General features: G+C 32.5%; 1 protein-coding gene across 1 annotated transcript in view; it reads left to right on the top strand.

Annotated features, from left to right (window-relative positions):
• Positions 1-5,971, top strand: part of LOC137653580 (cilium assembly protein DZIP1-like) — a 60,565-nt gene extending 54,594 nt beyond the window's left edge. The window contains exon 3 of the mRNA XM_068387103.1: positions 1,628-5,971. Within this exon, the coding sequence (XP_068243204.1) occupies positions 1,628-4,330 (2,703 nt within the window). The 3' untranslated portion in view covers positions 4,331-5,971. The remainder of the gene's footprint in view (positions 1-1,627) is intronic.
• Positions 5,972-13,334: the final 7,363 nt, after the last annotated feature.

The raw sequence follows: 13,334 nt of genomic DNA, 5'->3' as shown, positions 1-13,334 counted from the left end.
TACAGTACATTTATCAATTAATATTTTGTGGCTTTGTAGTTTCTTTTTTTTAGAAATATTTTTTGAATTTGTATATATATATATATATATATATATATATATATATATATATATATATATATGTATATATATATATATATATATATATATATATATATATATATATATATTATATATATATATATGTATATATATATATATATATATATATATATATATATATGTATGTATATATATTTATATATAAGAATACACATTGAAAATTTTCATATATGTGGTAGAAACCTATCAATTTATGAAAATGTTATAGATCTTTTGCCCTAGGAAAACCCTTATGCTGGGATCACACTTGGGCGATACACATTGCCGATCAGAGGAGACATGGAAAAATCCTGAAAATTTGAATACCGCAGGCACTTTCAGGTGATATTCCAGCACTTATTTTTCAAAACGCAAGACACCGTGGCATACATAACTCATAATGCAGAGTAGGCGACAGTGGGAGATGTACACTGCAGGTACAGAGCAATAAGGGTGATACATGGGGATACATCGCCATGCGATGCACCATTGTACATGGGATCGCATCACAGTGGGCAAGTTGTGACATCTCAATTGGTCTGGTACATTGCGGTAATTATCTTTTTGGATGCGATATGGATCGCGGCATGCATTATCCATGGGATTCCCTTATATGAAAAGTTTTCCACCACGCCACTCAAGCATTTTACAACGTAAAAACAAAAGTTTGTTTCCGTCCAAATATTATATTTCATTTGTTATGATGTTCAGGCTTTGTATTTTATTTTCAATATGACCGGATATTCTCTCTCTCTCTCTCTCTCTCTCTCTCTCTCTCTCTCTCTCTCTCTCTCTCTCTCTCTCTTTATATACCAGTGCTGAACGCATGCGCAGTGAGGCATGTTGCATCTCCCATAGGGAGATATACTGCATATATAGTTTTGAGATGCGATTAGGATAGCAATACCGCTGGAACAGAACAGGAGTTATGTGGTATGTTATTTCTTTGAACGCATTGTACTGCAGGTGCCGACCATCAACGCACACTAGGCAAAAAAATGGAGCCGGTTTCTTTTTGTCTGTCAGTGTTGTGATGGAGCGTGGCAACCCGGGATGTATTTCACACATGACGACGCTCATCTCGGTCCGTGGGAGTTGGTGCGAAATACACCCGGGATGAATGGGGATGTATGGCGATATGCTCTAAACTTTGCTAAAATCCACTGCTCACCGCATCGCCATGATGTTTCGCCCCAGTGTGACCCCAGCATTAGTTAACAGTAATTCATAAACAGATTTTCTGGGATAATTCATTCTAACAGCAAATCCTCAAGATTGTTATAGAACCAGGGAGACTGAAATATGAGCAAAATAAGGGGAAGTTAACATTTTAAACCTTACTGGTACACTATGTTAGATTCTAGAGGCAGAACCTCTCCCTTCCTTGAATCCAAAGAAATTCAGTATTAAGGTTTATATACTGTATGATGCCGATTCCATGTCAAAAGACTTGTCAATTTGAAGAATCTAGATTTACATATGAAACTTGAATTAAATAGTGTAGCTCTATAAAAAGAAGTGCTCATGTTCCTTTTCCTCTCCACAGGTTAAATCCAAATTACTCCAACAAGTAGATGAAGCGAAAAAAATGAAAGCAACAAATAAAAGCATGAGAGAAACTGTCAAATATGTAAACTCAGTTGCCCTTGTTAATGGAATCTTCCAACCTTCAAAATGTCCCTTATGTTGCAAAAATTTTCGAGATTTGGAGTTTCTTCAGGCCCATGTATGGCGCAAACATCCCACTCAGGCTAGTTCCATTGTTCTACCTCAAGCTTCTACTAGTGGTCAGGTATGTGCTATATCTATGGTAAATAAAGACAATAAAAGTGTAGAAGTTCCATCTGTGGCACCTACCTTATCTGTGCCAGTTCAAGAGCCAGCAAAAACTAATGATATTGATACATTTAGATTATTAGAAATTGAAAAGAAATTCGATGCCATGAATGAAAATTTTAATAGAATGTTGAAAGATATGGAAAATCAAAAGTATATGTTAGAGAAAGAAAATGAGAAAAGGAAAGAAGAAATAAAAAAGGCATGGGAAGAGAAACATGATTTAGAAAAAGGATACGAATTTCAGTTAAATAAGCTAAGTGAGCATATTGCACAGCTTCAGAGTGCCGGAAAGGAACATATATCTGTAGACAACGAAAGCTTGCTTGACCATATTAGGAACCAAGATGAGGAAATAAAAGCTCTGAAATTACAAATTGAAGCCCAAACCAAAAATACAAGTAGAGAGGAAAAAGGAAATGAAGATATTGTAGATGGCATTTCTAATGAACTTCGTGATCTTAAAGTACAACTTCAACAGCAAAAGAAAATTCACAAGCGTTCATTAACACAGATCCAAGAAAACCTAAGGAAGGAGTATGAAGATGCACTTGAGACTGAGAAGATAAGACTTCAAGAGATCATGAGAGACATAGCCCGTCATGAATCCTTTGCAAATTCAAGTTTAGAAAATACAGGAAAACCAGTTTATCATGATGATGCTCGTAACACAAGACACCAAGAAAAGGCCAGTAAAGGAATTGCAGAAGAGTCTTTAGATGAAGTAATTTCTCGAGAACCCTCAGGAAGAGTTTCTCAAGACTCTTCTAAAAAGGGTGTGCACCAAAAACCTTCTTCACGTAAGGTAACTTTGGCCAAAAAGCCTCCTGTACCTGACAGATCTACAAAATCACCTGTTAAAAGCCCAGACATGTATGAAGATAGCGTTCATACATTTTCCTATTCACGTGGTTCAGGGTCTGATTCTATGTATGGAAGAGCACCACCATTGCCATCCGATAGTGAATCCGAGAGTGAAACTGATACATCTCAATGGAATCAGAGTGATTTGAAAATTCAACACTTACAGATTACTAGTACTGATGTTGAAGATGAGACTCAGGACAATGTGCACAAGTCTGAGTCTGATCATGAATCAGAAAATTCTTCCGAACCAGAAGAAGATGATTCTATGAATCAAGAAGAATCATCAGATTCTTTGACACTTGATACATTACTAAAGGAAAACCCCCAGTTATGGATTCAAATGAGAAAAGCTACATCAGAAGTCTTGTCTTCAAAATTATCACTATTAGGGGTGAATTCTTCTACCAAGGGTATTAAAACTGACGTTTTAACTTCTTGCTTATCTCAGCTAAGGAAAGACAGACGAAAATATGAAGAGAAGTATGACAATTTTAGTGAATTACGAAAGAAGCTCGGGAATGAAGTGACGGCCAAATTAGATAACAAAATAGAAAATGTTGATAATCCATCAATAGTGCACAAGGTTGAAGAGAATATTGAAATTAATAAGAGAAAACAGTCTGGTGTTCTCTCAAGAGTTATACATAATGTTCGTTCCAAGGTGAAAGAAAGTTCAAAGATAGTCTCTACATCTGTATCAAAGAAAGGAGAGTCAGTGAAGTCCGGTGTAAAAGAAATGTTGCATTTAGATTCTGGATCTACTGATCTCAAAGTAATTTCCAGACCAGGTAGTGCCATTTCTAAAGTGCAAACCAAGCCTAGTTTCAAAGATGATAGTAGTTCATCAGATACTGAGTCAGAGGATTCCAGTAGTAGTGCTCATATTGAAATTCACAATGTAACATCTAAATCTGTCTCTAGAAATTTGTTTGGTGATGATCCACTACCTGGGGGCTCAGGCATCCGATCAAAGCAAGGTAACTTCTTTGAAAACAAAACTTATGGTCAAGTGGATGATGAGGATGAAGCGTCAGAATGGGACTCTGGGTCTGATAATGAATATGAAAATGTAAAGAAAGCAGAACCTCCAAGACGTACTGATAGTTTACAAACATCAGCAGATCTTGTAAGTTATCCAAGTGCTGTGACAAATAACTGGGATTTATCAGAGCCAAAACCTATAAAATTAAAGAAACCCACGGGTGAAAAAGTGAGCACACTCTCTCGCACTATTGAATTTCAACTAAGTGGTCGAAAAAAAAATAAAATGGCGGGAGCTGTAGATGTTATGAGTGGGATGCCAAATACATCTCAGAATATAGGGACACTATTAGAGCCTCCAGGTAGTTTACAAAGCACCCCTACTGGCAGTCAGCAGCAAATGGGTAGTGTTAGTGAGTCTTCAAACACAGTTCCTACAAGTCTATGGGGTTCTACAGAAGTAGTCAATAAAGATCACAGATCAACAATTAGACCATCCAAAAATAGAAGTGCAATTGCATCATGGGATTCTGAGGATGACCTGGAGATTAGTGAAATTGAATAGATTTTTTATGATGGACATTGTAATAGTATAATTTTCTAGTGTAGTATTCACATAAAATATGAACCATGACTTTACAAGTGTCAGTTATTTCAGGAGTGAAAGGGAAGACTGGCAATGAATTCAAAAAGGTTTAACAATAGGCCTCCCTTCTTCAGTTTTCAAATTTGAGAGAAAAATTACACCATCTTACATTTATTTTAATTCATTTTCTATCATGGCACCTTCCACTTTATTTCAGTGACTTACTCTGTATTCATTAAGCTGACATCATTGAAGCTACTAGGTCCCCATCTTTTAAATGAAAAACAGAATAGATATACAGTACATATATGGTATACTGTATATATACCGGTGTCTCTCCTTCCCTCTTCCATTTCCCCTTCCTCCTCTGTGATACCTAGTCATCCCAATACAGTAGATGGGGCCACAGCCAGAACATCAACCACAGGTATAGTTATAAAAGCATTTCATTTACTTAATTGTCTTAGGCTATTAGCCTTTTCAGCTCGACTTAATTTAGTATTTGAAAATAATTGTAATTTAGTAGTAGAATTTAAGCACAAGTAACAAACCATGTATTTATCCGGTTTTATGAATCTAAGTATTGCCTGCACAAATTCAGTAACCGTAAAGACGTACGCTTGTAATTTCTAAGGCTACTGCTTGCATGGCAGCACATGTGAATAGCAAAACATTGACTGCATCTACATGAGAGTGGTACACTCTAAAACCTCTCTGTGTAATCCAACCCGTTTACACGGAAGGAAACCTCAGCATTGAGGCTATCAAAATGAATTGGAGCTCTAGAGGGCCCATGGGATGAAGGTGGTCCTGCACGCTTTTACAGTGAACGCACTGGTTGAGAATCTTTTTTTTTATTTGTTGATGCATTAGTGAGACCCAAAATTTCCTATATAAATGATCAAGATGTGTGGTGTTACAGTGCAGTAATAAGTTGTGCCAATGTTCAGCAGTAAGCTTCCAAGGGAGCGCAGTGGTGCTCTAGCAAAATGGGGTTAGCGTAATCAGACTCCTCAGGGGCATTGTTGAAATTGCTAACGTCCTCTCAGAATATCATTGGTATCAATATAAAGATTTCTTTGACCAATGAATGCCTACATATGGTAGTTCAATGCAGTGGGCTTGCCTGGCAATTTACTAAGAATATTTGGGTAACTACAAGCTTCTGAAATTCTGATTATAGCGGTAAGGGGATTACGTGTCCATATACCAGTTAGACGCAGAAGTACTGCTTAACTTCTAACTGCTTCAATAAGAGAAGTGTAATGTGCAAATCTTTGGGTTTTTGGGGGCGAAAGTCTGATGGAACAGGCTCATATCTCGAAGTCTGTTGGAAAATTGTTTTGGTCTGAGTGAACTGAAGGATTAACTAGCCAGGGAGGGCCATGAAGCCATATATCATATTCAAGAATGAGTTTGGCGGTGACTCCTCATAACACAAGGTCGGCTGGATTGCATGATGTGAGAACATGTTTAAAAAGCAACATGTGGGCCAACTTAATGCAAATTATATCTTCAACCCCGTTGAGAACATATGGGGATGTGCTTTTTTTTATTTAGCACCGTTGCAGGGCCGTGAAGTTGTCAGACCACACACTAGTGGAGGCATACATATTAGGACGCAACATATGGCCAACCGGTAATTAATTTAAGTTTTGAAATGTACTGGCTTTCATCCAATTCTAACATGGATTTAGAAGTGACACGAGCTTTGGCAGTAAGGAGATGGCAATATCCCTCGGCTGTGACCACATATACGGCCACTCCAAAGGCACGATATAATACTGTGTGATATTTTTTCAAATTCAATTTGAATGTGATACTTGCATTATTGAAAATTCCCTAGTATGGAAGTATGTTAGATACTGTACAGTTTTTATGCAGTGCTTGTTAAAGATAGAAAAGTCTTTATTGTATTCTGTGAAAATATTTATTTCTAATGTTTTATTATAATTACTGTAGTTTTTTGTGCAGTTTTTAATAATTTTGTTGGGACTTGAATATGAATGAATGTTTTATTATAGTAAAAATTCTCATGAATTACTAATTTAATTCTTATGATGTAAAATTATATATTACTGTAACTAGAAGCACAAAAAGAAGGGTATTTGAATTGTATTTACAAATTTTCCCCTGCTCTAGTGCTTCCAATTCATCAGGATGCAAATGTAACAGGACAATTTTGGATGGGAATATTGAGTTACTTATACAGCTATGCTGCATCATATGGTACTTGAAATTATATAAGTTCACATAGATAAAAAGTATTAATTAGTCAAAGACAACTGTCAGTCTAAATAGTTAGACCTATCTGTATATGCTCTGTTAATGAAGTAGAGTTATGAAGCTATGTTTTTACTGCTGTGATCAGATCCTTACATTGGCTTTATGAAATGTAAGTCTTACTGAATGCTAAATATTTTATACACTATTGGGTTATTGTGTGTATGAATAATAACTTGATTATTTCATTAATTACCTCTTCAAATGAGATTATGCTTTTGTATCCATTTCTATGCTTGTGATTGATTGTTATTCTTGTTTTAAATGCTCTAGGCTCAAGAAACTAGAACCCTATGCACTATTACTGTAAATTTTGATGACTAAATTTGATGATCACATGGGGACTAACAACTGGTGATTAGATTTATGTAATTTTTGAGGATTGCTGTGTCGGCAGAGGTTGAGGTCTCCAAAAGCTGGTATACTGGCTGAAGCTGTAAACTGTTTGGGCAGCTATAGGTTCTTAATAACTTTGTGTTTTGGCATATACATTTTACTGGCTTACTGATAAATTTTCAGAGTTCTTGTAATTCGTTTGAATGTTTCTAGTCTAATTTTTTTAATTCAAGAAAGATTTAATAATCCAATTCACTACCAAAATCATACAGTTTCAATAAATTCAATTACAGTAGATCTAAGGTTTCTGGTAAGTCCCAATAAATCTATTCACTTCTTAGGTTCCCAACCATGCACACTATATGACTTTGAAAATTGAAAAGTTTGATCCACTTTAGGAGTTTAAAAACTACAAACCAAGTGACAAATTAAAAACCACAAAAAAGTTCTTGGATAGCAATTTGGTTAATCTTTTTAAAAATCACAGAAAAGTTCTTGGATACCTATTTGGTTAATTTTTTTATGACCTTGGGTGAACCTTACCAAGAAAGACCTCACACAGAACATCATGAATTGAAGCTATGCAAATTACTGCAAACCTATATTCCAATTCAAGAATTGGATTCACCTGAGTTTATTTCCTTTTAATATACTCGGTACTAAAAAATTAGATTTAATGGACATAAATCTTAAATGTAATCATAGCTGATGGAAAGAACATTTACTTAAGTATTTTATTAATTCTTCAGGCCTAAGTATATGGGCATTCAAATAACTAATGAATCATTTTGAACCTAGTCTAACTCTGCAATTAAGTGGTTAGGCTCCTGTGATATTAGTGCCTCATAATTATGCTAAATAATAAACTTACATTCAAGTGTTAAAGAAATTTTAAGTGTTTAAGATCTGATTGCCAGACAGACATTAAATTTTAAGTGCTCTGTGATCTCTAAGCTTGAATTTCTTATCCCCTTAAGTCTTTTTTGCATTATACAAATATTGATTCTCATACAACTAAATTGCATTTACAGAGTAAGCTTATATATGGTACTAACATGAGATATTTAAACCGAGGACGGCACTAAGCTATAAATCAGTCAGCTGGATGCCTGAAAATTGTAACAAATTACTGTGAAAAAAAACACTTCCTAGTATATTTCACATTCATTTCGGTATTCTGACGAGAAGTTTTATATCTATTCCTACTTTAACTGGAACTATCAAAGGCTTTCTGTCCTGGTTAACAATGGTTTCTTTCTTTCAGCCAAAGAGGAATAAGGATCCAATTTACGAAATAAACATTAGGTAAATATTTCCTGTAAACCACAAATTGAATTATTTATACTTATCAAACGATATTGAAATATGTATATCCACATTTATTATGAAATAGGAAACTTGGATCAAATATGTTCTTGACAAGGCATGGGTTTGAAAAACGTTAAACAGTTAAATCAAAAGTAAATACAGTAGCATAGACTTGATTTTTCAAGGAAGGCGTTAGTTGAAAAATTAATGTTAACTTATGTATTATATTTTCATTCTTTACAATGTCAGTTCTACAGTAAAACTACGAACTGACTTATTATAATATAAATAATTTAAATTGAACATTTCTCCTTTGAATTAATTTTAAATTTGAGATACATATTCAGCTCTTGCATATCTCAAATATTTTCATTCCTCTTTCCTAATTTGGGAGCATTTTATGGTCCATTTACTCGTTTAACTACTGCATACTGTTATAATTTTTTACCCGTAAGTTTTATTTTTATGAATTAAACAATTTCTTGATTAAAAAAAAAAAGAAAATCATACTACCGTTGCATTCTGAGTTTGTTATATCATTTAATGCATTACCCTAATGTTAAAAAGGAATAATTTTATGTGGATGATATCTTGATTGTAAATTTTTTGTATTTCTTTTCATAAAGGGATGTTTTCCTTCTTAAAATAATTTTGGTGTTCAGTCTGGAATTTGGTTCTAAAAGGTTCATACTTTTGTTAGAGTTTTAACCCTTAAGTTACCACCTAGACTTATATTCTCTGTTGTTGAAAGTTAATTTTCTTGTGTAAAAGTAATTATTTGCCTTATTTTTTTTTCCATCAAAGCAACAATAAAGTTATTAAATGCTGTGTTTGAAGGAGGATATCTTTAGAGTGTGTAAATTATTTATTTTTTGTTATTCATCTTTACAGCATTTAATAATAGATTTTATTTGTGTACTTTTGTTGCAAATGAGTAATTGGTATCTTGCAAAAGTATCACTAAAAGCATCGAAATTAATTTTGAAACAATTTGGGCAAAAAAAAAAAAAAGCAAATAAAGTTTAAGAGGAAAATTAACAGAAGCTGTCTGTTACACTACTTCCAGATGGAATGTTAGCCTATTTCTAGTATAAAAAGCATTCCTGTAGAATTAAGTTGTAGAATTTGCTGTAAAATGAGGTGGATATGCATATTTGCCTGATGAATTCTTTTATGTAGAAAAGAATTGGAAAAAAAAGAGGAAGGTAAAGAAAAGTATCTTTAATCTTATTATCAAACTTGACTAGGTGCCATAGCTTTTAAGTAACCGATTTATAACAAGGATCTTTATTAGTACAAATGTATATTCTTCTAATGTAATTATTGATATTGATATCCCTTAGTACACTCTCTCATTTATATAACTATGTATATATATATATATATATATATATATATATATATATATATATATATACATATATATATATATATATATATTGCATATATATAGTGTATATATATATGTATTCTATTTATTTATATATAATATATATATATATATATATATATATATATATATGTATGTATATATATATATATATATATATATATGTATGTATATATATATATATATATATATATATATATATATATGTATGTACACTATATATATATATATATATATATATATATATATATATAGTGCATCAGTTATTTTACGGAGCATTCACTATTATTTGTTTTGCATATTATTCCAATGTAATTATTGATTATATAGATATCCATTAGCATACAGTACACACACTCACACACCCACACACACACACACACATATATATATATATATATATATATATATATATATATATATATATATATATATACATATATATAAGTGTGTGTGTGTATGTGTGTGTTTGTATATACACCCCTATATATATGTATATATACATATAGTACATTATTATATTTAAATATAAATTGAGCATCAGTTACTTTACTGAGCATTCACCTTTATTTATTTTGTTTTATTTCACTATTAATATCAGTACTCAAACTAAATTTTAGGCTCAGCAAACTTGCTTATTTTGGTAGTCAGCACCCAGATTGACATCTTGGTTATTCATATCTGTACAGTAACAAGTTTTTTTTTTCTTAATTAAGTCAAGCCAGAGAAGAAAGAGCAAAGGAGTAAGCAGCAAAAGTATAATTTTTACATTCTTGTCCTTAAATCTTTAGTTGAGGTCCTGCCACTTATCAAAAGGTCTTGAAATATTTATGTTTTCTTCAAAAGTTGGCCCTTTACCCAATTTTCCCAACCTTTGGAGTACTTATTTTTATCTCCTAATTACCTTTCAGAAGAAATTGTTTGACAAAAAAAAAAAAAGTGCACACACAAGCAGTGTTATGATCACAACTCAGATGAGTGTTGAAGAATAACTGACATTTCTGAGTTGCATGGTCACACAGGAGGCAGCATCAACCCATAATGTATGCCAACAAATCACTTAATTTCCATAAATTCTGGCTTATTCTCAATGTATAGTATTTCTGTGTTTTTTAATTTTGTTAATTGTTTTCCAAATACTGTCTATGTGTGTTTTAAAATCCATACCTTTGAATCCTGCTTAAGTTGAGGGCAAACTGCATTATGAGTATGTAATGGTATATCTTGTAAATTACAAATCTGTAGATCTTAAATCTAAGTGTAACTTACTGTAATTTCAAACAAACAAAATTATGTCAGAATCCTCCAAAATTCTCAGGAAATGTATGCACTGTACTATTTTATGTAAAGCAATTGAATGTGTAGTAGCATAATTGATAGCTTACAGTAATTCGACAATCCAGAATATTTTTTTTTTTTTTTTTTTTTTTTGCATTGTTATTTTCAGGTTGACTAATTAGGATCTGTTTGCTAAGATCAAAGCATCTAGTAGATAATTGTGTATATTTGTATGTAAATATGTTGCAAATAAATTTGATGTTCCTACTAAGGGTTTAGATATTTTAAAAGGTTCCACATGAGTGGCAGAGGCTAGGGTAAGAACAAACCCCCCTCTCCAACCAAGCAATGAAAGGACAGTGAAGTTATGAACACTAGTGAAAACTTTTTTGATCTGCGAACTAAATTCAACTTATGAATTGTGAGTCAGAGACTTTATCCACTAAGCTATTTACATTCATATTTTATATACAATAATATATTTAAATATAGTACTATAGTACAACATATTTTGGGCTCTATATACCAAACTTTCCAATAAACACTTCCATCATTTTTATTACCCTTTTTATCATGGTTGAATACGTTTTTATGAAAGGCATGTCAAACAAGTTTGTATCGTAAAGAAATAAATATGAAAATAAATATATATTCTCTAATTTTCCTTTTGGCTGTTTAAAGTATAAGGGTCACAAATCAACTTACTCCAAGTGGGTCAAATTAAAGGTAGGTTTTATCATTTTAACTAATAATTTTTGAAAGAGAAATAGGTATACAGTTTTTGAATGAGTAAATTTAAAACTTATAAACTAAAAAAAATATCGATATCAAATGAGGTATTCATCTTTATTTTTATGAAATTCCTCTGATGTTCATATTGCTTTTACTTGAAGCTCTGTTAACGTCTCCCCCCAAATAAAAATCTCCTGTTCTCCCTCTAAAATACCACCCTCTCTGATGGCAACTAACTAGTTAGTGACAAATCATAACCTCCGGCTTTTCAGTTTCTTGTCGGTGGTGTCTAAATAAGACATTCTTATTTACTGGCTTTGTGTAATGTAAACGTGTACCAGCTGGTGGCTGCAGCATTATGTTTATGTGTATGGAGGAATGTTGCTCACTCACATTCTCTTCTTTGAAATTACGTCAGTTATTAGTTGACTGCTTTGATTAGTAATTAAAATGTAAAGTAACTTAAAAGTTTAGTAACACCTTTATATTTTTGCTTTGTATGCATTTAGTTCAAAGTAATCTGGAGAAGATTGGGAACACTATGCTTACTTAAGTTTTGCATAGCTGTTCTATTTTCTTCTTGCATTATCTTGGCTAATGGCAGAGGTAGTAGGTGATCTTGTCCAACCATTTTTAAACTTTTATTATGGTGGGAATATTCAGTAAAGATTATTTTGTATATGACATCAGAATCCTAAAAGGTTCATGTTTTGATTGGTGGTGAGTCTGGCTCTAATGAAATTTTACCTTTTGTGTATATGTTTCTGCCACCAGATGCGTTAAATTAAAGTCTTCCAAACGAGTTCCTTACTTAGGGTTAAAGTATACAGAACCCTATTTAGATTAACTATTCAATTAACTAATTGAGGTATATTTTTACTTATTTTTGTTCTAAATTGTAAATGTTTACTGGGATAACTTATTTTCTCAGTTTCTGTGCTTTCATGGACAAATTAACTAGATTTTGTTTCAATTAAAAAAAAGTTCCGTTCATTTTCCGTTTAGTGCGGAGAAAATTTCCCTTTTAAAACATTACACAACAATCAATGGTCTAACCTTGTTCATGAGTAGTGCATTTTCTTTGACATTACTGTAGTGAGTGTACACAAAAGAAAATCTTTGAATACAGGAGAATTAAAGAGGAATTTACCTTAAATTTTCTTTTACAGACTTTTTAGAAGGTGATTTATAGTCTTGATCTTAATTTTGTTTTGTTTAGATACATATATAATTTATTAAGGTAATTACAAATTATTTTGAGAAATAGTTAAAGTTGCATCAATCTACCTTAGATCTACAGTTTATCTACTGTAGTTACCATGGTGAATTCCATTCAGATGTTTCATATCATTGTGTATTTTTAAATAGAAGTAACTTAACAGGTATGCATCATGGATTTTACATTTTATTGAATTTTCAATGGTATTTTGTAATTAAATTGGTGGCATTTTGTTCAAAGAGTATTTTGACAATCTAATTTCACTAGTCCCAGTGCCAGGTCCTATGCCCCAAATCTTATATTGCTCATAATGAGTCATGGTTAGTAATTTACATGATAGGCTGTTAAAAGTATATTTTGTTGCCTATTTAAAATTGGTCAGGTTTTTATAGCCTAACACATGCAATAATACCTTGCCCAACGTCATTAATTGGTTC

Source organism: Palaemon carinicauda, chromosome 14 (assembly GCF_036898095.1).
Source record: "Palaemon carinicauda isolate YSFRI2023 chromosome 14, ASM3689809v2, whole genome shotgun sequence".
Taxonomy (NCBI): Eukaryota; Metazoa; Arthropoda; class Malacostraca; order Decapoda; family Palaemonidae; genus Palaemon; species Palaemon carinicauda.
The sequence above is the reverse complement of the archived record's forward strand: the minus strand, read 5'-3'. Positions and strand labels throughout refer to the sequence as shown.